This window comes from Phyllostomus hastatus, unplaced genomic scaffold (genome assembly GCF_019186645.2).
Source record: "Phyllostomus hastatus isolate PE091 unplaced genomic scaffold, TTU_PhHast_1.1 phas_contig_1, whole genome shotgun sequence".
Lineage (NCBI taxonomy): Eukaryota > Metazoa > Chordata > Mammalia > Chiroptera > Phyllostomidae > Phyllostomus > Phyllostomus hastatus.
Genome location: NW_025333498.1, coordinates 19,766,944 through 19,793,336, shown reverse-complemented (window position 1 = coordinate 19,793,336; position 26,393 = coordinate 19,766,944). Strand labels below are relative to the sequence as shown.

General features: G+C 38.6%; 1 protein-coding gene across 1 annotated transcript in view; it reads left to right on the top strand.

Moving 5' to 3' along the window:
* The first annotated feature begins 7,472 nt into the window (after positions 1 to 7,472).
* The window catches only part of ERICH2 (glutamate rich 2), a 38,361-nt gene continuing 19,440 nt past the window's right edge, over positions 7,473 to 26,393 (top strand). The window contains exons 1-6 of the mRNA XM_045834796.1: positions 7,473 to 8,017; positions 16,654 to 16,689; positions 19,144 to 19,174; positions 19,378 to 19,426; positions 19,653 to 19,689; positions 24,654 to 24,802. Of these exons, the coding sequence (XP_045690752.1) occupies positions 7,473 to 8,017; positions 16,654 to 16,689; positions 19,144 to 19,174; positions 19,378 to 19,426; positions 19,653 to 19,689; positions 24,654 to 24,802 (847 nt within the window). The remainder of the gene's footprint in view (positions 8,018 to 16,653; positions 16,690 to 19,143; positions 19,175 to 19,377; positions 19,427 to 19,652; positions 19,690 to 24,653; positions 24,803 to 26,393) is intronic.

Here is a 26,393-nt window from a genome sequence, read left to right as displayed (position 1 = left end):
CTCACAAAAAGCAAGTGCCCTTTGGCTTGGCCCATGAGGTTCTTACATAATGGGGTCACCTCTGGATTTGAGGTGGGTGAGAGGTGTGCTTTTCTTTTATAAAGTGTGAGGAGATGCAGAGGAGTTTTAGAAAAGAGTCCATAAAGATGTGAGGATCTGGTAGCTGGTTCCCTTAAGCAACTTCTTTGGAATGTAACCCCCATTTGAAGACCACTGGCACAGGAGAGAGGGAGAACAGGTGGACCAAGGACATGTGGCTCAGTGATACACTGATGACCCCCTTGGGGTTAACCATAATGAATTTAAAATGAAACTAGTCACTTGTTTTCCATTAGTCACAGCCTGCTGGGCTGATACAGGCAGGAAGAAGGTGGAGAACTGGATTTAACCAGCATCGTGGATTTAACCAAGCAAGTGGTTTTAAGAATTTAAAGATGAGAAAGAAAGGAAACATAGTAATAGTGCACTACTAGATTCTAGAGTAATGCACTTTATGTATATTTTTAGCTGATTCATCATACTCTCCAAGTAAGTGTAGTCTGAAGGTCACTGCTCCACTCCCATCCTTTCTGTCGTAGATTTAGACCTTTTTCATTCTTGTATTATCTTAAAAAGGTATTGAGAGGATGAGGTGATAAATATACATGCCTAGTTTGTCATCTTCAGCAAAAAGTTCTTAAATTGCAGTTTAAAAGATAATGCCTGCTCTTTGAGATGGGACTTGGTGAGGAGGTAAGAGTGGATGCAGTGGTTTTAGGAGAGAGTTGCTGTCATCCAAGGAAAGGGTGCTGGTAGGTTGGTATAAAGTGGTAGAAATGGAAATGGAAAAAAGCACATGGTGTGGAGAGTTATTCAGTACTTATAATGACCTCACGGGGTTATGGAATGAAGATAAGGAATAAAGAAGAGAGATTTGTTCGGTCTTCTTGTCAATGGTTGTATTCACTAAGATAGGGAACACTGAAACAGGATGACAATTCTGGTGGAAGGTCATTAATTATTTGTAGAGCTATTGAGCTTGAAGTGTCATCTACATATCCAAGCAGGAGGTCAAGGAGGCATGTGCTGTCTGAGTTTAGAGGTGTGGTCTGAGAAGGAGACATATTAGGGAGTCATTGATAGTATATCAATGGACAATGAGCCAAAAGAATGGATGAAATCTGTTTGGAAATGAATACAGATTAAGAAGCAAAGGAGATAGTAATACAAGATATAGTTAAAAAAATAGGCACATATTTCTCTCATCCTGGTTTACATGACTGTTTACATGATTTTGTCTCTCATTAAGAGGTGGAGTTTCTTTCTTCTACCTCTTAAGTCTGGACCAGACTTGTGAGTTGCTTTGACCAATAGAATATGGTAAAAGTAACATTGTGGGAATCTGAGCCTAGATACCAAGAGGCCTTGCAGCTCTGCTCTTGCCCTTGAAACTATGTTGAGAAGCCTAGATTAGCCTTCTTGAAGTTAAGTGACAATGAGAGGGACAGCCATCACTAACCACTGTACTTATGGGTAAGGTCATTTTAGATCATCCGGTCGTCAGTTTATCATCAGATAACTGTGGCTGCCTGAGCAACCATATGCAAGAGCAGCAGGAACCCCTCGGCCAAGCCAAATTCAACTTGCTGAGCATCAGAATCATGAACAAATAAAATATTTGTTATTGTTAAGCCACTAAGTTTTGACATGCAGCAAGAGACCACTGATATAGAAGCCCAGGGAAGAGTCTTAAGAAACTCCTATTTTTAAATATTGGGTAGAGAAACAAGCTGGCAAGAAAGAAAAAAAAGAAAGGAGAGAGAGAGGGAAGGTGGGAGGGAGGAAGGAACAAGGAACTGACCCACAGAAATCAAGGAGTGTTTCAAGAACATAGGAATGCCAATCGTGTCAAACACGACTGAAAGGTTAAATGAGATGAGATGAGAAATTCCTGTTGGATTTAATGACATGCAGGTATGGTCACAGTGACATTTGGGACAAAGGGAAAATTGATAAGCTCAGTCTTAGACAGTCTGATATGCCTGCAGAGTTTCTAAGGGAGTGTGTCTGTCCAGCAGGTAGTTGGATTATATGAACCTGAAGCTCAGGGTAAAGTTTAACCCCAGTAGGCATATTGGTGATGAAGCCTGGGTGTGCCCCCGGGGAAGACAATGTTAAGTGTGATGGCAAGGGGGTCTTGGGGTGCACCAAGATTTTAGAAGGTGCGCATTGGCAGACACTCCACAAAGAAGCCCATGAATTAGAACTGGGAAAAAGTGGTGCACAAAAGCTTTTAAAAAAAACTGTTTCCAAAAGGGGTAAAAAGTCTATGTATGGTGCCAAATGGGTACTAGACTTATCAAGAGAATCACTTCATAAGATATATAAATGTACACTATGGTGCACACCTGAAACCAATATAATCTTGAATACCAACTGTAAATGAAAAAGGAAAAAAGGGTTGGGGGAAAGAAGTCTGTCAAATGCAGCAGAGAACTTAGTAAGGCAAGAACCAGTAAGTCCTCCCATTGAATCTGACACCATTTGCCAGGGGAAATGTGTTAGCAGCACCTTTGCAGAGCCAGCAGAGCCGTGCTGCGCAATGGCTGAGAACTGGAATAGGTGCCGGCGTACACAGAGAATCCTTGGGGAAAAGAGAAGGAGGGCACTTTCCAGTGCCAAGCATTTCAGGTATTTTTATTGATTTTGTTTTGTTTTAAGGCTATGTGACTTAAGGCTTATTTAGTAATTGAGGGAAAAGAGGTAGTAAAAGAAAACCAAAAAGAAAAAAAAGAGGGTTATATTCTCAAGGGGTATTTTTTCCTAACATTTTCTTTTCCAGCTTCCATGAAAAATCCTTCTACTTGTATTCAGTTTTTTCATTATGTCCCTTCACCTCGATATATAGTTGGTTAAAATTCCCAGAGTTGTTTGCTCTTTCCATTACAATTTTAGGTTCCCGATTAAGCCGGAGACTGACAGGGCATTTTCCTCGCTTGGAGCTAGCTTCAAATCACAGACAGAGGAGGTATTCTAGGATGTTCCCAAATGACCCTAGGAAAAGAAGTGAAATTTTCTGGCCAAATAAATTTGAGAAAGGCTATACATTTAAAATCTCCCTCTGAGAGACTGACCAAGTACATTAGCATATTAAAGCCCCTGAGAGTTCCCAGTTAAACAACAACAAAACTCTGTTTAAAAGTTTACAAACTCATTTCCTCCCCAGGATGCATTTTTTCTCTGCATGTTATTAACATTCCAGAAGAATTTCCCCTTAACACCAGTTTAGGAAACCCTGCTGCAGCAAATTGGTTCTACCTATGCTGTGTGGGCTGTTTGGTTTTAAATAGAGAGGTTCTCCATCTTACCGCTAGATTCAGGATTCATGTTACTTCCGGGATTTGGAGCCCTCCCTACACAGTAAGGAATAATGGGGACCACCAATTACCTTGGGGACCTCTTTATAACACTAGGACCAGAGCAATTAACAACAACAAAAAATGAGGATAAAGATGGTTGAGGAGAGGTCAGCAAAAAAAAAACCCGACACCTTTAATTAAGGCCAACAAAAATCCCCTGCTTTGTGAAAGGAATGGTAATTTATTCCTTCCTGGAAGGATGTGAGTTCAAGACAGGATCAAAATATCTCCTTACATTTCTGGAGGAAGCAGTCAACTAAACCACAGACACTTTAATAAGATAATTGGGGATGGCAGCATTTTTGAAGTTATGATAAAAGAGTCATGAGGTAACACCCATGGAAATGGGTGACCTACATTATGGGTTGAAAGAGGAAAACTGGGGAGCATAAACACGTCGCGGTGGCGATGTGCTGTCTCCAGCACTGCTCAGAGGACAGTGGGGGTCAGGCCGGTCCCAGCAGAACCCTGATGGGGTCTAGCTTGAACTGACAGCCAACCTTTCCCTTCCTACCGTGTTAAAAGTAGAACCAACTTTTTTTTAAAGACTGCCATTTCATATATGTGTATGTGTGTGTGTGTGCTCTTAATATTTAAATTCATCCACAAACCAAGAATTGAAAGACAATCATCATTTATGTGAGGCCTGATATAACAACGTTTTGGCGACAGGCTCCCTCTACTGTCTCTGAAATAATAAATAAACACTTTATGGTACTCTGCTGACCAGATTCCAGACTTTATGAAAGTCAAAGCAAACACAACCGTGTATAACAATAAAAGAATTGTTAGTATAATAATCAGGAAGTTCAATGTTTGGAGAAAGTTGAGAAATCATAAACTAGTTAATGATATAGATAGAACCACATGAAGTTGCTATTTGACTATTTTTAATCCACAAGTGACAATTTTTATGGTTCAACCTTATATATTAATATTTAATTGCCAAACAATAATAGGGAGGGTGTATATTGGGAGTAGTTATTACTTTTAATAAATAATCTTTATGATGAAATTCCCTAAATACACTGGTTAATTTAAATGATGTTTCTTGACCAAAATTAACTGCAGGGTATATCAGTACCATATAGGAATGTGTATATTATAACTTGGGTTTGAAAGTTAAAAAGTGTGAAGATACAAAATGTTTCACACAGGAAGGTAAATGAAAAAAATGTAGAAAAGCCGTATGTTTACAAGAGGAAAGCTAGAAATAAAATAGTTGACATTTTAACTCTGAGTGAGAAGAGGAAGTAGAGCAATTTGCATAGACTTCAAACAATCTCACACTATTGAGAAAACCTGCAAATCCTGGAAAGAATTAGAGATAAAAGCCAAAGTCAATACACTTCAACCACCCTTGATGTTTCACAGTCACTAAAGGAGAAAGCATCTTCTGGGTAAGTTCACACTTGGCACAAAATAAATATTAAGTCTGTTGGCAATTTTCCAAAAGTTAATATTTTACAGTTCAGATTTTTATTTAAGTTTGCCTTTGAACCAGAAAAAAAAATCCTTTTTTGAAGTTGTCATAGTCCCAGGAATTCAGTCTAAGAATGAAAGATGCCATCAAAAATTTATTTACAAAGATGTTCATCAAAACCTTATATTTACAGTTACTGTTCACCACTTAAATCTTATTCCTAGCACCTACTTATTCTAGCACCTACTATGCAGTAAGAACTCAATAAGTATTCTTGAAAGAATGAATTACAGGAGAAAACTTGGAACTTTCCAAATTGGTGACTGGTTGAATAATTATGAGTAGACTATGGTTTACACATATTACATATGACCATTAAAATGTTTTGAAGACTTTTTAAACACATTGGGGAAATGTTAAGACATTAGAGAGAATGTTAAGCAAAAAGGCATGATAACAATGTGTACACTATCTAATATGAATCTTACAAGTGAACACAAAAAGGGCAAAATTATTGATTATGATTTTTATTTTTTTTGTTTCTCTGTGTGTTAAAAATTGTCTATCATAAGTATGTACTGCTTTTATAATCAGAACACTAAATGTTATTTAAACATTTGTATGATGCTCTGCTATCAGATATGTAATAAAAATTTATCCATTAAAAACTGTGGAGTTTAATAAAAGGTACTTATTATAGGGTAATTCAATATTTGTATAAGAGTGTTTGGCTTTTCCCTATCGTTTTGTTAGAACAAGCCCTCACTAGATACATACTTTCTGTAATTTATCCAGTGACCTGATAAATTACAGAAAGTAAATTTTACTCTACTTTTGGGTATTACACCAAAAACTTCTGTATAAAAGTTACAAAGATTAGCAAATTATTTCCAAAGTTATACAAAGATGAGATGTGTTTTTTCTTCAATGAGAAAATAACCATCATGCATTCAAATAGGCACTGAGACAGGCACTTCACCTAAACAATCTTTAATCCTTACAGCTACCCTTTATTCATATACATAATATTATAGTAGAAATAGTAAGAATAGCTAAGTTATTGATCAAGTGTCATGTTCCAGGGTCTGTGTCAGGGGCTTATTTTCTCTCATTTCATGTTTTGAGCTGTCCGGGAAGGTAGTATATATTACCCCCACTTTGCACTTGAAGACCCTGAGGCCCAAAGTGGAAACCTGATCTAACCACCCTCCATGTGGAGAAAATATTTTTATGCTCAAAGGTCATTAAACCATTTTTGTCCCTTTTTTCAAGAACAAAAAATAAACACTGAAAACACTGCATTCTACAAATGGACTTAATCTTCTGTTGGGAGGAAGAGAGGTAGGAAGAGGAAGCTTCATCAGTTAGAGCTGGGGTTTTCTTACTTCCTTGGAGTAAGACAGTGGGAATAGCCAATCAGACATTACCCATTCATCAGTACAAAGCAAATACATCAAAACAAATGTTTTTTAAAATATTGGTCAAGAAATATAATGAATTTCCCTTGCTTTATTTGAATGAAAAATCTGCAAACTTCCGACATCAGCTATGTAAGGGTGTTTTTATAATAGAGGAAGGAGATAGTGGTTTACTATGTCCTTACCAAAGGAGGGATGTATTTTTCAATGACTTCATTGAGTTCTTTACAAAACTTCCATTTCCGCTTTATTCCTTTGCCTTCTTCCTTCCATCAAGGTTCCAAGGAGATTTAGAGTGAATGTGGGGAGATGACTAAGAAAATGTAAAAATAACTGAGCCTTAGCAAGGCAGCTCAGTTGGTTAGTGTCAATGGGAAACACCAAGGTTGAGGATTTGATCCCTGGTCAGGACACAACACATCCATGTTTCTGTTTCTCTCTCTCTCTCCCTACTCAATTAAAAATATAAAAATTAAAAAAAATTTAAATAGCAAGAATCTTTGCATACTTTTGGCTCCTGAAATGGTCCAACTGGTTCTATTTTAATAATAGTATTAATAATAAATTAAAAATTGCCACTTAGTAAGCATCTTCTACGTGTCAGAGCTTTATACATTTCGTGTCATTTGAAGCCCACAACCGTCTACCAAGGTACGTATTCCCAGCAGGTACCTAAGCCCAAAGGTTAAATAGCAATTATAACTCATATCAGGGCTACTCAATGAAATCGAATCCAGATTTGATTCCAACAAACCCCACTTCCTTCGAAACACGTTGCCTAGCAACAAATCGATCCTAGTAACTTCCCCCAACCAAGTGAAGAAAAATAGCCAATTCCTTCCTAGAAGCCAAGCTTGACAGTTAGAATTTTCTAATAGTTATTCTTCCCCACCCCCTTCTGTGACCAAAACAGTGATTTAAGCAGTATAACCTTCCACTGGCCAATGTCGATTTCACCCGGGACTTGGCTCGGGCTCGTGGCAGAGTCCCTGGTTCTAATTCCTCCAATCTAATTTCTGGGGAAACTGGCATCCAGAGATTTCGCAAGAAACCTATAATCTTTTTAGGGCGACCTCAGGTTGAGGGACCAAGTCCTTCAGGGGACATTTGTTCATTCACATCCAGGAACAACCCTCTCTCCCAAATTAAGGCTTCTCCTGTCACTAACAAGTTTAAAACACTAACGAGGCCACCCTACCCTTTTCTCTCTCCCCGCCAAGAACTGGACCAGGTATGGACAAAGGTATTTCAATCCCCCTCCCTTCTGTTCTTCTCAAAGCAACCCGTGCGCGTGCAGACCTGCGTCCGAAGGCCTATGCACCCAATTCGCTGCGCCACGAGACCTCTAGAACCGCGGGGCTCTCTCGGAACCGGGTCTCGCGCCAGGAACCCGCTGAGAGTCTGCGAGCTTACTCCGCCCCTGCCCCTCTGTCGCCCAGGTCCTCAGCTCAAACCCGAGCTCTCCCCGCCCCGCCCCCTCAGGCTCAGTTCTCAGGCCGTTCCCTAGCCAGCCCCGCCCCGCCCCCTCCGTCTAGCGCCCTCCACCGCTCCCCAGGCTTGGCCCGCCCCCTCCACGCCCCTCCCCAGTTCCCAGAGCTCGCTCCACCTCAGCCCCGCCCCTTCCGCCGCCTACCTCCGCGGCTCCGCGAGCTTCAGCAGCAAGCGGTATCGTCTCCATGGCGACACTCCTTGCACAGAAAGCCGACGGAAACGCCAGCTAAACGCCTGGCCTTCGCAAAGTGCCTTTCAGATGATCCATGTGAGAAGGCCACAAGCGGGTAAGAGGGGCCGCGGCGACTGCGGGTCTCCCCCTCCCCATCCCTGCGTGCAGCCAGACTCATCTCTCACCTCGGACCACCCAGGCCCAACGCCTGAACCCGGAGACTTCTCTGGACCCTCCAGGTTTGGGCTCTAGGGCCTCGCGGCTGCCGAGATAGCAAGAGAGAAGGTAGGATCCTCGTGGCTGGAGGTGCACCTCGCACTTGGTTTCCTCCTTTGGGTGTAGTTGGGCATGAAGAAAGGAAATTAGTGTCTGCATGTTTGCGTGATAACGGAGCAGTTCTGAGGGGCTAGACAGGCCACAGGCTCCAACCAACGATTCCCACGTGTCAACTCCTCCTCTCGGCTCCCCCTCAAGTGAAAATTGCCGCGTTCCATCCGAGGGCTTCTGCCACTTCTCTCGGTCCTTCTCCCACTCCCTCCACTTTAACATTTTTCTTTTTCTTTCCTTTTCTTCTTCTTTTTTTCTTTTTTCGAAACAGCTTAATGGCCAATGGGAGCAAGCATTCTTTGGCTGTAGTTAGTCGTTACTCTCTACCAGGGGTGTCCAACCCTGGGCCGCAGGGCCAAATGCAGCCCAGCATGGCTATGAATGCGGCCCAACACAAAATCTTAAATTTACTTAAAACATTGAGATTTTTTTGTGATTACATTTCACAAAGTATTTAATGTGTGGCCCACGGACACCAAAAAGTTGGACACTCCTGCTTGACACAATTTGCTCAGCCATAAAAAATTGCGGTGGAATTTGGACAAATGATTTAACCTCTGCGGGTTTTATTTTCATCCTTTCATAAAATGAGGGGCTTGGACAACGGATCACTTGTAAAGTTCAGTCTTCAGCCTTGAGATGACCTGAGATTTCTAAATTCATAGTGTGGTATTGAGACGACTTTACCCTGCTTTAGTAGCATTTAAACTAACTCATGGCATAATTATAAACTTGTCCTTTGACTTTCTAGAGGGCATAGGTGAACTGAATCGTTCTTACCCCAAGAGACCCCGGAAGTTATTTTTTTAAAGATAAATCTGGCCCTGGCTGGCATAGCTCCGTGGATTGAGCCGGGGCTGCAAATCAAAGCATCGCAGGTTCGATTCCCAGTCAGGGCACATGCCTGGGTTGCAGGCCATGGCCCTCAGCAACCGCACATTGATGTTTCTCTCTTTCTCCCTCCCTTCCCTCTCTAAAAATAAATAAATAAAATCATAAAAAAAATTCACGTGGTTAGTTTAAAAAAAAGATAGATCTGAAAAAGACAAAATTTTTTTTATTTGTTTCATTCTGAGAACCAAATACAGTGTTCCCCAAATGAGTGTTAATTTTTTAATTTTAATTTTTTGCTAATTGAAGTTTTTTCTTTTAATCTCAGGAAAACAACAACACAGCTCTTTAAGTATTAAGAGTTTACCAGAGCTGAATTCCAGTGCCTTCGTAGGAATTCCACTGCCCACTCCAGAATTCCAGAGCTTCCTACTACCACCTTGGAACTAAACCTCCAGTTTTTTTCCTCTTCCTGTGCCCCATCCAATCTCATTGTGCATTTAGATCTGGTCTCCTTAAGTCAGAGTTTACCTTCAGCACTTTCCCTGCTAGGCTGTAGGTAATAACAACAATACTAATAGGAAGAGGAGGAGTTGTAATAATTATAATAGTAGAAGATAGGTGCTGCTATTATTGCTTATTAGTTATTTATATTAACCCTCACAATAACTCTATGAGATAGGTGGTATTTTTATAATCATTTTACAGTTAAGGAAAGTGAATCATAGAGAGGTTAAGGAATTTGTTCAAAGTCATGATTTGCTGGGATTTGAACATAGGCAATCTGACTTGAGAGTCTGGTCACTATCTTATGCTGTGAAGGAAATATACAAAGTTTATATGTGGCTACTTTTAAATAAGAATGTAAGTGATAGATGATCACTGAAGTCATTTTATACACATTTAACTGTGCAATGAAATATTGTCCCCATGTTCCTTCATGTTTCCCCATTATCTTCCTCTCTGATGGAGATGGTGCTTAGTCCGCTCCATCTCTCCTCACCACAACTGTAGGGCCTGAGTGTATAGCTGGATATTTAGTAATTCATCCTTCACCCGTTAGAATACAAGATAGCTTATAAAAGCAAATAGCACAAAAGGATAAAATAATTGTGTAAGTGAAGAAAAAAATGTGTTCCAATATTATAAGAAAAACTTAAGAATTTTGTGAAATCTGATTTTAAATGTTGGTGACTCATTTTATAAAAGTTTCTATTTGAAACCTGTAGAATCCAAGTAAAACCCATTTGGCTCTAAAAACTGCTGGTTAGTGAACACTTACTTGAATGGAAGGTACAAGATATTTTACATTCTCTTTTCGCTACTGAGTCTTTATTGTCCAGTGTGCGTATCTCATATTGAAAATATTTTAAGTGTCCTTGAGCCACTTGTGGCTAGTGGTTACCATATTGGACAGTGAAGCTCTAGTTTATATGGTCTTTGCCTTTGCTTTCTCGGTTTTTTCCTTCCCAGTCCATTCATTCAACACATATTTATTGAGCACCAGATTATGGCATGGAGTGCACTGGATACTAGAGATTTTTTTTAAAGTTGACTTGAGTTTATCTGTTCTTATAGCCAAAAACAAAAACAAACAAAAAGCCCCACTTATCTAAACTAATTAGGCCCTAGACTGGGGTTTTTGATTTTTGAGAGTCAACTTTTCCTTAAAGGCTGGCATTACATCGCATATAACTCAAGCATTGCCGGGAGTTTTGTACCATGTGTAGAAAACCTGTCTGCAGTGAGAGAGAGTAAGGCCTATGTGCAGGGAGAAGCTGAAATGAACAAGGGAAAGTGCCAACCCCACCCCCTCTCCCTGCTTGAACACAGCTGTATCCACTGTGTCTTGAATTCCGCACAGCCTGGGTATTCAACTCTTGAATTCTGTGAGCCAACCCTTTTTGATTTTTTTTGCCTAAACCAGGGGTATCAAACTGATTTTCACCGATGACCACATCAGCCTTGCAGTTACCTTAAAAGGGCCGCATGTAACTTTAGGATTGTATAAATATAACTATTCCTTAACTGTTAATCGAGAGTTCTGCACTGCTGCCTGGTAGAAACAAGGTGCTGGGCGGGATAAAACAAGGTGGAGGGCCGGATTCCGCCCATGGGCCTTGTGTTTGCCACCTGTGGCCTAAACTAACTAGAGTATGGTGCCTGTAACTTGAAAACAAGTCTACACTAATATAGCTAAAAAGACAAGAACCAAGACCTACCTTTTAGAAATGAGCTCTTACATTCTATGTCAGGGTTACCCTCCACAAAATTTCAGAGACTTGGTTTGCTTTCCATCACTTACTGATTAAAGCCAAAAATCCTTAGCACCTGGTAATTGACTTTTAAAATTTGCTTCCACATACATTCCGATTTCACTTATTGCCATTCTCTAATATAATACTGGACTTCTCTTCCCTGTTTGTTGACTGACTATTAGTCTTGACTTGGTTAAGTAAATGTCAGCTTCATCATGAAGCCTGATTCAGTCTTTCTTCTGATAGCACATAGAATTCACCACTTTTCACTGTGCTCCCTCAGGCCATCTTAATTCTAATACATAGCTCTTATTACAGGGTATCAGGTATGTTAGCCTCTTTTGGTTTTAAGGAGTAGAAATCATATTTATCAAGGTCTCATTTGGCTTGAAATGTCAAAAATCAACTCCAGTTTATTTTAGCAAAAAGAGAAGTTAATTGGCTCATCACAAAGGCAGAGATTGAGCTGGAAGACAGGACTCAAACATCATCTGTCTCGTCTGCCTCTGCCTCTCTCTTTCTCTCTCTTATCTCTCATCTCTCATCCCTGATTCTTTTGTATATTCTGCTTCACTCTCAGGCCACTTTTTTTCCCCAAAGGCTAGAACCATAATTACTGGAAGCTCTAGACTCATATTCGTTTTTTAAAAATACATTTTATTTTTATTTATTATATTTTTACAATTGTCCCAGTTTTTCCCCTTTTGCCCCCTCCATCCAGTACCCAGCATTCCCTCCAACGATCCCCTCCTTAGTTCATGGCCATGGGTCATGCATATAAGTTCTTTGGCTACTCTGTTTCCTATACTGTCCTTAACATTCCCCTGTCTGTTCTGTAACTACTGATTTGTACTTCTTAATCCCTACATCTGCCCCCCATCTTCCCTCATCCCCCTTTCAACTGATAACCCTCTAACTGATCTCCATATTTATGATTCTATTCCTGTTCTGCTTGTTTGCTAGTTTGTTTTTTAGATTCAATTGTTGATAGTTGTGAATTTATTGCCATTTTAATGTTCATAGTTTTGGTCTTTTTCTTAAATAAGTCCCCATTATTATATTTCATATAATAATGGCTTAGTGATGATGAAATTCCTTTAGCTTTACCTTGTCTGGGAAACATTACCTCACCTTCAGTTCTAAATGATAGTTTTGCTGGATAGAGTTATCCAGGTTGTAGGTCTTTGCTTTTCATCACTTTGAATACTTCTTGCCAGTCCCATTTAGCCTGCAAAGTTTCTTTTGAGATATCAGCTAATAGTCTTATGGGTAACTATCTGCTTTGCTTTTGCTGCCTTTGTTTCTCTCTTTATTTTTAACCTTCGACATTTTAATTATGATGTGTCTTGTTGTGGTCTGCTTTGTGTCTATCTTGTTTGGGACTTCGTGTTTCCTGGACTTCTATATTTATTTCCTTCACCAAATTAGGGAAGTTTTCTTTTATTATTTTTTCAAATAAGTTTTTTATTTCTTGCTCTTTCTCTTCTTCTGGCACCCCTATGATTTGAATGTTGGTACATTTGAAGTTGTCCCAGAGGCTCCTTAGCCTATCCTTGGTTTTTTGGATTCTTTTCTCTTCTTGTTCTTCTGATTGTTTGTAGTCTTCCTTGTGTTCCAAATCATCAATTTAATTCTCAGCTTCATCTGCTCCACCATTGATTCCCTGTAAATTTTTCTTTAGTTCACATAATGTAACCTACATTTCTGCCTGGATCTTTTTTATGCCGCTGAAATATCTGGTGAGTTCCTTGAGCGTCCTAATACCAGTGTTTTGGACTCTGCCTCTGATAGATCGCTTATCTCTATTTTGTTTAGTTCTTTTTCTGAAGTTTTGTTCTGTTCTTTCATTTGGGCCATGCTTCTTTGTCTCCTCATTTTGGCAGCCTCCCTGTGTTTCTATGTATTAGGTAGAGCTGCCTTGACTCCCTGTCTTAGTAGCATGGCCTGTTATAGAACAGAGCACTTGTAAGCTGGATGGGGCAGAGCCTTAAGTAATCTCCAGGGCAGGCAACCCGTTTGAACCAGGTTGATGGAGTCTCAGATATGATGTCACACTCAGTGGCTCTGTGTGGGGGAGGGCTCAGAAAGGGGACAGTGGTCACTGCCTGGCCTCTGGAGTTTTATCCTGGAGACAGCTATCCCCCAGCACTCACCCTGATGCTAGACCCTTCTGTTTCTTCTCGTATGCTACTGGTGCCCTTCTAGCTACTGCCCTGGTGTTAGAGCCCACAGGGAGTGAGTCTATGTAAATCCTAAGACTGTTGCAGGCCTTTTAAGAGGTGACACCTGGGAATCCCACAGAGTATTCTGCCACTGCAACCCCCACTGATTTTTACACCCAGAAGTTATGGAGACTCAGCTTCCTGGCACTGGAACACTGGCCTGGGTAGTCTGGTATGGGGCTGCAATTCCTTGATCCCTCCCAACTTTCATCTACCACACATGGGGGTGGGACCACCGGTTCCACATCCCCAGCTCTCCACCCCTCCTGCCTGTCTTGATGAATGTGACTTTAATTCCTTGGTTGTCGGACTTCCATAGAACTTGGTTTTCGGATGATTCTGGGTGATAGTTGTTTTGTAATTTAGTTGTAATTTTTGCTGAGCTTGTGTGAGGAGGTGACCTTTTTCACCTACACCTCCATCCTAGACTCATATTCTTCAAACTCTATGATAATTCCACTCAGAGAAGTCTCAGAGGAAGGTTGTGATGGGCTTAGCTTGTACACAGGCTCACCCCTTTGTCCAGTCACTGTGTTAGCTTATGAATTGCTGTGGCTGCTACTTTTGGACAGTAGTACTCTTGTGTTCAGGTGGGCTGGATCTTTTAACCACATTAGGAAAAAGGAGTTATCAATAGACAATAACTTATTATAGAGATACTTGTAGAAATTTAACCTGGAATAATATGGCAAACCTGGAGAAGAGGCATCAAGCTTGATTCTGGAACTGGCAAGTTGTTCAGGGACAGCTCAGGTGATTATAAACTTTCTCCTTCTCTATCTCCAGTTCTGTCTCCACTGCCTTTAGACTCTCCTTGGTTATGTCCAGTCCATGAGCTTAAAAGAAGCGATTTGATTGATCCTGTCTGGGTAGTGTAGAAACATACATTGGAGCTTTTTAGAGGAAAAGATTTAATACAGAACTGTGATGCTTGGTGTGTCCCATATATAGGGACTTAGTACCTCTTTCCCCTCTAAAATTATGAACTCAGATCTCCAGTGGCGCAATTGGTTAGCATGCAGTACTTATAGAATTATGAGCTTCTCTTGTATCCCCAGGGTTTATCACAGGGATATATGATATATAGCAGGTGCTCATCAAATGTTTGTGTCAAACAGACTTTGAATATTACTTGAAAATTGAGAACTATCATCACTGTTGTTCCCATTACCACTGGGACTGTTGAAAGTCATAAGGAGAGTCCACCCATATTCTAAAAGCCAGATGCTTTTGAGCGTCTGGGTGCGCTTGGTAGAAACTCAAAAGGCTTACTAAATGAATGTTGTGATGTTAACATTAACCATAATCAATAGTAATGAATATACAAGGTGTGCACCTGTGTGCTGTTCTTTCTGGATACCATGACCCCAATTTGAACAGGTGCCACTGGGTGGAGGAGAGAATTGAAGCAGCACCTGGCCAACATATAGCTCACATGCTTGTAAGAGATGGGTAAACATAGAGATACAAATGATGTTGCAAAATTTAAATTATATTTTTAAAAATAGATAATACAATTTTGTTCAAAGTTTCAGAGGTACAAATGCTCATAAAGTAAAAACCTCCCACCCTAGTCCTTCAGCCATCCCCAGAGTCAGCCAGTGTTATTATTTCTTACCTGAAAGCATTCCCTTTCAGAGATGGTTTGCATATTGATGGGTATTTGAGAAAGTGCATATTGCCTATACAGTGGCTGTACCTCATTCTGCTCAGCCTGTCAGCCACTGCTTTACCTTTATCTGTGTTCTCAATTACTCTGCTTTTTTCCTGGAGTCAAAAGATCTTTCTAAACAAGTATCATTACTTTTACGCTTGTGTGATTTTTAAACTAATTCATTAAGTCTTCAAAGCTAATTTGCTTGTCTCAATCACAATAAAGCTTCCTTTTTGTTTCCCTAAGCAATCTTAATCAGCCCCATAGAACATCTTCCCAGTTTTTTAGATCGTTTCTACAGTGTCCTTTCTGTGTGCCATGCACTGTGCTAAACACTTTACCCAGATCATCCTATATAATCCTTACAATGATCCAGTGAGGTTGACACCATTGTGATCCCTGTTTTACAGTTGGAAGAGCTGAGGCCTAGAGAAAATAAGTAACTAACCCATGCTTACTGGGATGTGAATCCAGTCTCTGTCACTCAAGAGCCCCAACTCTTCAGTGTTACTCTGCACTGCCTCATAGGGATTCCATTTTAAGTAAGGAGATTAAATGGACACTTCTTAGGTAATAATAGTCAGACCTAGCAGAGCCTATGTTTCCATCAGGAGCTAGGATCTGCCCTAGGTTTTTCTATTACCAGGTGAAATGGAATAGGAATTATATGCACTGATGTTTCTTCGAGGAAAAGGGTGGACTAGCAATCCATAAAGATCCTAGAGCTAGCAAGGAGAGGAGGGCGCTAAACCTAAGGAGATGCCTACCCAGGAAGTCTTATGGCAGCATACAGGATTGTGGAAATCCATGGAGTGGAAGTGTTTCTCCAGAGAGGTCATCCGAGATTTCTTTGTTCAGGGCCTTATTTGGTTCATTTTTGCATTGTTTTTAGCTTCTGAGCTCTGTCTACTGCCCTAGAGAATTAGGAGTAAAGTCATTTATTCTTGAGTTTGGTCTTCTACTGTTTTTCCTAAAATGATGCCTTGCTTTTCTGATGGACTTTAGCTCTCTGTGAACTTCTCAGAGGGATAATCAAGTTAATAATATACAGCCCATGCTGGTGTGGCTCAATTTGTTACAGCATCGTCCTGTACACCGAAGGACTTGGGGTTTGATTACCAGTCAGGGCACATACGTAGCTTGTGGTTCATTCCCCGGTCGGGGCACTTATGGGCGGCAACCAATCTGTGTTTCTCTCTCACATCAGTGTTTCTGATTCTCTCTCACCTGCTCTCTCAACATCTCCCTCTCTCTAAAATCAATAAACATATTTTTAAAAATAAAATAATAATAACATACATAATGTCTGGCTTGGTTAGGGTTGCTCAAGAAACAAAGCCTGAGGCAAAAGTTTACATGCTACTGCTTATTCAGGAGTGCAGATCAATGTGAGGGAGCCGGATTTAAAAAGAGAAAAACTTAATACAAAATAATGAAGGTTCTCTTTTATTGCCCACAGATTTGGCCCTAAGTTTTGTTTTCCAGAAATCCCTAGGTACGTATTACTAATAATAATTTGAAAAGTTATTATTGGCTTGGGATGTAGGGACAAGTAAATCCTTACCTGTGGAAAGTTTAAGTGTGGCCTCTCTCATACATTAAAAACCTTATGAGCTGATTTTTCCCCTTGCAATTAGAATGAAATTTAAGCAAATATATAAAGTGCTAACTTCTAGGAAAATCAGTCCATTAGGGGGTAGCTTAGGAAAGGTAAAAGTTCACAGAGAAAACATTTAACTAATAAGTATTAATAAACACGTAAGGGCATTTTTAAGGTAAGAATTATATTCTTAGATGTGTCTGGAGGTTAATTTCTAAATGTGTTTGTTGAAATAATATTTTATTAAAAATACTGTCTCTTATTCTGGCTTATATGCACTCTATAAAGGCATTTTTCATAACATGGATGATCTGGAGTGTGTGATATACTTTGGCTTACATCTTGTTTTGTTGAAGTGGGAAAGAAAAAAGGTGGTGTAAACATGAGCCACATCAAATTTATGATTTTTATGGTTAGCTCAGTAGGAAAAGTGATTCCTTAACCTGCTGTCGACTGATTTGGGTCTAGATTTAGAGACCAAGTTGTATAAAACCAAAATAGTAACAGAGTGGGGAGCTAACTTGATACATCGCTTGTTTTTCTTTTAAAATTTTTTTTTAAATAATAGTATATTTTATTGATTATACTATTACAGTTGTCCCAATTTTTTTCTCCTCTTTATCCCCCTCTGCCATCCCCTCACACTCAAGCATTCCCTCCCCCCATGGTTCATGTCCATGGGTTATATATATAAGTTCCTTGGCTTCTCCATTTCCTACACTATTCTTAACCTCCCCCTGTCTATTTTATGTTTACCTATTATGCTTCTTATTCCCTGTACCTTTCTCCCAATTATCCCTCCTCCCCCTCCCAAAGATAACCCTCCATGTGATCTCCATTTCTGTGATTCTGTTCCTGCTCTAGTTGTTTGCTTAGTTTTTATTTTTATTTCTTAAGTTCAGTTGTTGATAGTTGTAGGTTTGTTGTCATTTTACTGTTTATAATTTTTGACCATCATCTTTTTTCTCAGATAAGTCCCTCTAACAATTCATTGCTAAGGGCTTGGTGATAATGAGCTCCTTTAACCTGACCTTATCTAGGAAGCACTTTATCTGCCCTTCCATTCTAAATGATGGCTTTGCTGGATAGAGTAATCTTGGATGTAGGTCCTCGCCTTTCATGATTTTGAATACTTCTTTCCAACCCCTTCTTGCCTGCAAGGTTTCTTTGGAAAAAATCAGCTCATAGTCCTATGGGGACTCTTTTGTAGGTAACTGTCTCCTTGTCTCTTGCTGCTTTTAAGATTCTCTCCTTATCTTTAAGCTTGGGTAATGTAATTATGATGTGCCTTGGTGTGTGCTTCCTTGGGTCTAACTTCTTTGGGACTCTCTGAGCTTCCAGGACTTCCTGGGAGTCTATTTCCTTTGCCAGATTAGGGAAGTTCTCCTGCATTATTTTTTCAAATGATTTTTCAATTTCTTGCTCTTCCTCTTCTCCTTCTGGCACCCCTAGAATTCAGATGTTGGAACGTTTAATGTTGTCCCAGAGGTTCCTCAGCCTCTCCTCATTTTTTGAATTCTTGTTTCTTCATTCTGTTCTGGTTGAATGTTTATTTCTTCCTTTTGTTTCAAATTATTGATTTGAGTACCAGTTTCCTTCCCTTCACTGTTGGTTCCCTATCTATTTTTCTTTATTTCACTTTTCATACCCTTCACTTTTCCCTCTATTTTGCAACCACTCTCAACCATTTCTGTGAGCACCCTGATTGCAAGTGTTTTGAACTCTGCATCTGGTAGGTTGTCTATCTCCTCATCGCTTAGTTGTTTTTCTGGAGTTCTGACCTGTTCTTTCATTTGGGACATATTTCTTTGTCTTGTCACAGCTGTTACATTGTAAGGGGTGGAGCCTTAGTTATTCACCTGAGCGGAGCAATCCTCTTTGCTGCATTGTGATGCTGTCAGTCTACATGAATGTTTCTTTAATTCCTTGGTTGTCAGAGTTCCGTGCAGTTTGATTTTCTGGCAGTTCTGGTTGGGTTTTTTTGTTAATTGGTTGTTATCCTTCTTTTGGCTGTACAAGGAAGTAAAGCATTTCTACCTACACCTCCATCTTGGCTGGAAGTTGTACATCACTTTTCCAACATGCTTATTCCTATAGTTAATTTTACATAGACTCCAAGGTAAAATGGGGAGAAGGGGTTAATTTCTCTAGACTTCTTTTAAACCTAATTTCATAATCCAAAAGATTGAGGTTTTTCAGTTAGGATGGAAATAATGCTACCAAATACAAAAACAAAGCACATACTTAATACTCTACTGACAAGACAAGCTCTGCATTCTACTTTATTTATATTCTAAATTTATATAAGTGTTTAAAGACTTATGAAGTACATATTTTGTTTTTTTGCAGAAATTATCTAGAAAAGACAGATGTTGTAAAGGTAAGAGTACATAAACTTTTTTAGGACACTTATAGTTATCTTACCATCAATTTATATAGTTTTGAATAATTACTTTAGGATAAAATTACCTTTAAACCTCAATAACAGAAATGTTCATATAAAGACTATGTGTAAGTTATTTCAAATACCTTACATGAAAATAATAGCAATAATGCTAGTTTTTATTTCTGCTTCTATTTTAGGCACAAAACTATATTCAGAATGGCAAACTGCTAGTGTTTGATCCAAAGGGTAAATGATTTATTACTTAAAAAGAATATGTTTGAATACCATTTTGTCCTAAATATGAAGAAGATAGTATGCCGGGGTGGATGAGTGTGGTTGAAAGATTTAGCAATTAAATCCTTTATTATGTTGTCTGTCATTCAAAAATTGCCTAAATATTTGCCAGTCAGGAATTTCTGTTATGAGCATCACCATTGACAAAATACTGAGGGGTTTTTTTCTTCTCTTTCAGAAAAAGTGGTGATTAAACCAAATGAAACCATGTCAGAGTAAGAAAATGTCTCTGGTTGTGCAACTGATCTATCACATCCTTCTAAGCAATTAGAACTAGATAGTGCAATCATTTGTCACCCAATTAAATTTGAAAGGCTAGAAATGCATGGATTAGCACTTTAGCTTTTGCTTCAGCCAAAGCAATTGTTACTAGATAAAAGGACATTTAAAATGAAAAATGAACTTTAATAAAAATGTAGAGATGGGTAATACTGACTTCTACTTTTAAATGCTTCAACACCAAGTGTTCTGTATTTTACTTATAAAATTTTCATTGTTCATTTCTATTTCCCTTTGATGCTTGCTAATTTCTTTCAGAGTATCTCTTTAAATGAATATTTATAAACAGATTCTTTATTTACTATGTGATGATTTGTTACTACTAAATAAGGAAAATTCATAATCACCCCAAGTAGTTGAAGAAATTAGTGTTAAAAAGAATTATAGTTCAGTTTAAATTTAGGTATATATTAAGTACATGGTTTGTTTAAGGCACTGATCATGATAATTCATCAAAGCCCTTCCTGATATGATCATCTCCTACCACCTGAAAAGTAATTCTAGCATTTCTTCCATGAAAATTACATTTTGAAAGTTGATCATAAAACATATTCATAGAGATAAATTATTGACAAGTTGATAGGTATTCTTCTGGTGGAATTCTACTGAAATTAATATTATTTTGGCTTATTGTGAATATTACTGGGTAGGAAAATTTTCACCTAAAGCAACATATACAGGGTCTGACAGAAGTAACGCCTGTTTGAGTGAGGTTGGTAGGGTAATATTATGGGTATAATGATATGGTCATAGGTCGATGCACTTTGCCTCCTTGCACAACCAAAAGAAGGACAAAAACAAATTTAAAAGCAAAAAATAACCAGACCTGCCAGGAAATCAAACTGTAGGAAAGTCTTAAAACTAAGGAGTTAAAGAAGAAACATTCATTCAGACTGGTAAGAAGGGTGGACATGGGCAGGCAGGGTGGAGCAGAGGGGAGTCAAGGCAGCAGCTGGGTGGGTGAGGCAGCACCTGGCGGACCACCTAGTCCCACATTTGCATGCGGATAAACCAGGAGGAGCAACTGAGGAGTGAGACAGACCATACAACCCACGGTTCCAGTGTGGCGAAATAAAGCCTCAGATCCTCTGGTGGTAAAGACCTGTGGGGGTTGTGGTGGCAGGAGAAACTCCAAGTCTCACCAGAGAGTTTTTTGGAGAGATCCACAGGGTACTAGAATGTACACAATCCCACCCACCTGGGAATCAGCATCAGAAGGGCCCAATTTGCTTGTGGATAATGGGGGAAGTGACTGAGAGCTGGCCAAGAGCTAAACAGGTAGCATTGTTCCCTCTCGAACCCCTCCCCCATACAGCACCACAATGCAGTGACTTGGGTTGCCCTGCCATGGTAAATACCTAAGACTCCGCCCCTTATAACATAGCAGTTGTGACAAGACAAAGAAATATGTCCCAAATGAAAGAACAGGTCAGAACTCCAGAAAAACAACTAAGCGATGAGGAGATAGACAACCTACCAGATGCAGAGTTCAAAACACTTGCAATCAGGGTGCTCACAGAAATGGTTGAGAGTGGTTGCAAAATAGAGGGAAAAGTGAAGGGTATGAAAAGTGAAATAAAGAAAAATAGATAGGGAACCAACAGTGAAGGGAAGGAAACTGGTACTCAAATCAATAATTTGAAACAAAAGGAAGAAATAAACATTCAACCAGAACAGAATGAAGAAACAAGAATTCAAAAAATGAGGAGAGGCTGAGGAACCTCTGGGACAACATTAAACGTTCCAACATCTGAATTCTAGGGGTGCCAGAAGGAGAAGAGGAAGAGCAAGAAATTGAAAAATCATTTGAAAAAAATAATGCAGGAGAACTTCCCTAATCTGGCAAAGGAAATAGACTCCCAGGAAGTCCTGGAAGCTCAGAGAGTCCCAAAGAAGTTAGACCCAAGGAAGCACACACCAAGGCACATCATAATTACATTACCCAAGCTTAAAGATAAGGAGAGAATCTTAAAAGCAGCAAGAGACAAGGAGACAGTTACCTACAAAAGAGTCCCCATAGGACTATGAGCTGATTTTTCCAAAGAAACCTTGCAGGCAAGAAGGGGTTGGAAAGAAGTATTCAAAATCATGAAAGGCGAGGACCTACATCCAAGATTACTCTATCCAGCAAAGCCATCATTTAGAATGGAAGGGCAGATAAAGTGCTTCCTAGATAAGGTCAGGTTAAAGGAGCTCATTATCACCAAGCCCTTAGCAATGAATTGTTAGAGGGACTTATCTGAGAAAAAGATGATGGTCAAAAATTATAAACAGTAAAATGACAACAAACCTACAATTATCAACAACTGAACCTAAGAAATAAAAATAAAAACTAAGCAAACAACTAGAGCAGGAACAGAATCACAGAAATGGAGATCACATGGAAGGTTATCAGCGGGGAGGTAGAGGAGGGAGAGTGAAGAAAAAGGTACAGGGATAAAAAGCATAAATGGTACAAAATAGACAGGGGGAGGTTAAGAATAGTATAGAAAATTGACAAAAGAACTTCTATGTATGACCCATGGACATGAATTAAAGGAGAGGGGAATGCTGGTGGGAGGGGTGGAGCAGGGCAGAGAGTTATAAAGGGGGAAAACATGGGACAACTATAATAACGTAATCAATAAAATATTTTAAAAATAAATATTAAAAATATAGTTTGAATTTGAACATTTCAGCTAAAATATATGGTATGCTTGAGTGTCACACTGTTATGTTATGGAGTTACATGCTGATGATTTTGTAATAAAAAAGGGGTGTTATATTGTGTCAGACTCTGTGTTTTAATTTTACACTGTCAAACCTAAAAATTAAAATTAGAATCCACCTTGGCTTTGTTGTAAATTATTTATTAAATACTTATCTTTATATTAAAGGGAGACTAATATATAACAGATCAATGATGAGAATTTATTTATTGCAGACTAAATATTATATACAACCATAAAAAATAAATTCTCTGTTGATTGATTGAGACACACACACTCTCTCTCTCTCTCTCTCTCTCTCTCTCTCTCTCTCTCTCTCTCTCTATATATATATATATATATATATATATATATACTGAGGTAGTTATATCTCAGAGATAAATCAAGAGCAGCATGGGCCAAAATAGAAAAGTGTAGTGCCTACTTTTTCTCCTGATCTCATTAATAATAGCATCTTCTTATCAAACTACTTTTTGGAAGGGTAAGGTGATCATGTTCCCTTTAATTTGCTTGCAGAGAAGAGTTTGGGTGTGGTTTGGATGTTTGAAGTGGGTGGTTCGTGTAGCCAAAAAGCTTCATTGTTGTGTGTGGCATTGGTACTTTACCCATAGTTTGAGGCAAACAGGGCCATTCCTGGAAAAAATGATCAAGTAAGAAAATAGAAAATCATGGGGGACCTTTGTTGTGGGACTAGTGTGACCTGCAAAGTTGATGAATTTTCTCAATTAGCTTCACATTCCACGTTTTACTCCCTTATAGTCCAGGCTCCATAGTCTGGCTGGAAGTGGAATTTGCCAAAAGGTCCTATTAACCTTGGGTTATGGGAAAACTAGAAGTTTCCTTCTCCCACCAGTTCTTTGCCTTAATTTTCTGATTGGTTCTTCATTCTAGTCCAAGACACAAGGATTTTATAAACCATGAGTTTCACACTGCTGTGCACACAAAACTCACATTTATCGTTTTCCCCATAGATCCATGTGGGAAAGAGTTTGTCCACCCAACAAACTGCACTTAATTAACAAACTTTTCAGTAGTAAAGGTAAAATATATCTTTAATGCTGGACAAAATTCTATGGATCTTGGACCTTTGGTTTGTTAGGTGCTTTGGTCAACTTTTTGAGCATATATACCTAAAGATGTGGGGCGGGGGGGGGGTTGCTGAAGCGGCCCCACAGCACTTAATACTCTGAGGCTGGAAAAATTTTGTCTGTATGTTATTATATAAGCATATGTTTTATCTTTTTTAAAATGAATGAGAAGTTATTTTTTTTTCACTTTTACACTTTAAATAAATGCCTCTTTGGACGAAGACCAAGGATGGCCAGCAAACTTTTTATGTCAGCAACACAACTTTCTATAAATGGAGCTAACACATTCTTAGAAAAGTAAATTTTAATTAATTTTTAGGCCCATGTTTGACAAATTTATAAATCACTTTAAAACAGAGTTTAAAATACAAACTTCCTGAAAGACTTGTTTAATTCCAGTAGACATTTGGGGGCATTTCATAAATATGCCCAGTGCTTAATCCTAAAACCCTCTAGCATAAATATGTGCCAGTGAGATATCTAACTTGACTAACTCTAACCTCAGCAGATACTAAATTAAATATCTTCCATTTCCAACGGGTATTACATAAAGTAAAAAATTTGAATCTTTCCTTAATTGTAACTGTATTTAAATAACAGATCTTTTAGAGTATACTAGTTACTATTTTTAAAAAGATGGTTGGCATTATTACCATAAATAACTTCACTTTGACAAATGGAAGTCAATAGACCAAAGGTTAATATTAGTGTTGCACTCTCCAGAAGTGAAGCATTTAACAATGGTGAGAATTGATTTACAAACTTAAAAAAAAAGGCTAGTATTTCTCATATTCTTTTATTCTATTATATATGTCACAATGATGTGCCAAAGACATTCATAGAATTGATTGCTTATATCCTCTGTGTTAAAGAACCCTGAAAGATTCTAAGAATCACAATACAATGACAAATGCCAGACAGGGATAGAATTTTAATCGCCAGTGAAAATTCTTTTTAATGTTTTGCCACAAAGAAGATACTACAGTTTAGCTATTTAGCTTATTGTTGGTGTATTATACTGTATGTTAATATTAAATGTGCATGTACCTTAAACAGAATTGTGACCTAGGAAAGTATTTTTTGACTATCAATTTTAACATTTAGGAAGGAAGTCTCTTCAAAAAATATTGAAAATAAGGTCTCTTTAAAGAATACTGAAAATAGAGTGTCTTCAAAGTGTATTGAAAAAAAAGATACAGAAACAAATCTACAATCTAAGCTATGGCCATCTTCCTTCTTAAAAGAAAGCACAGGTAATAACTCCTGGTTTTGTTTGGTTTTTTGTTTGTTCATTTAATTGTTGCTTCTAATTCAGCCCTCTTTCACCAGAGCCTTTGGGATTTTTAACAACTCTGTAGATCTGGAGAGGATCATGGGAATCGGTACTTTTTCTAATTCATACCAGATAATTCTGATATGCAGTCAGGTGTAGGACCCGTGGGGAAAAAATTACATGAAATGATAATGATAGAGCATTAAATTTTAGAATGAATTAAAATACCTAATGAAAACGTTAACAAGTCCCATTCATTCAACAGCAGTTTACTGAGTGCCAGGCACTGGATACAATAGTTAGCAAATGTGCAAGGTCCTTGCCCTTATGACATTCACATTCTAGTGGGAGATAGACAACCAACTATTATAAATAAATAAACAAATAATATAAAATAAATGCAAACAAAAAAGCAATACAATATTGGTTGTGATAGGTGTTATAACATTAATAAAGGCACCTGGGAGAGGACTGCCTTAGATCTAGGGATCAGGAAATCTCTCATGAAGCTCTGTGTTTGTGAATTAGCAGTTTCTGTGACATCACGTACAGCCCTTCCCCTGATGACCTCAGTGTGATGATCCAGTGAATAGGCTGGGTCCACACTGGAAGATCAGAGAGTGAGCAGCTGTGAGCTGATGGAGACTCTAAAGGAAACAGGAGCAGGTAGATGGCTCACATAGTCCAACCATCCTATCCTGGAAAGGACTTGGTATCCCTTTTCAGGGTAGCAGTTTTTTTTTTAGAGTCATGAATTTGCTTTAGGTTGAAGAGTTTTACCAATTTTTTAATTCTTTTGGTCTGTGTTCTTTTAACATTGTTTTCTCTAGAGCTCTCCTGGATTTGCTCATTTTCTTCTAACCCAGGTGTTTCTGCATTATTTAGAGTAGCTCCTGGCACACTCCCATGAAAGAAGGTATCCTTCAAAACTTCCTTGATACTCAAAATCTTACAAGAAAAGGATGGTGTAGCACAAGTTAGTTTCAAGCTGAGAGAGAGATCCGTGGGGCCAAGGGAGTTCTATAAGCTCATTCAGTAGTGTTTCCCAAAGAGATGAGTTTAGGAAACGTGGTAAACTTTTTAAATGATTACTTTAATAGTATATTTTGATACGTAGAAAAAAATCATATAAGATGTGGTAAAGAATATGGACTCGGGAGCCAAACTGACTCCCAATGGATGTACCACTTAATTAGCAGTGGGAAGTTGGGCAGGTTATAACCTCTCTGTCCCTCCATTTCTTCTATGAATGGAATAAAAGCAAAACATACCTCTTTGGGATGTAGAGAGAATTAAATATGAGTTAATATATACAGCGTTCAGAAGAGCAATGGCATTTAATGTGTTGTGATTATTATTTTATTTTTAATATATCCATCAGTTTCATGGAGGATGGTATTTATGATCTGACAAAATTTGTATGTTAAAAAAAGTAGATTCAAATAAAAATATTAAATAATTAGTATAAGTAGCACTCATATGGCAAAATGGATGAAGAAGGCATAAGAATCATTGAAGTTTGGAAAATGTTCTAATAGGTTGTACCATGGAGATTATACCTCTTAAATATT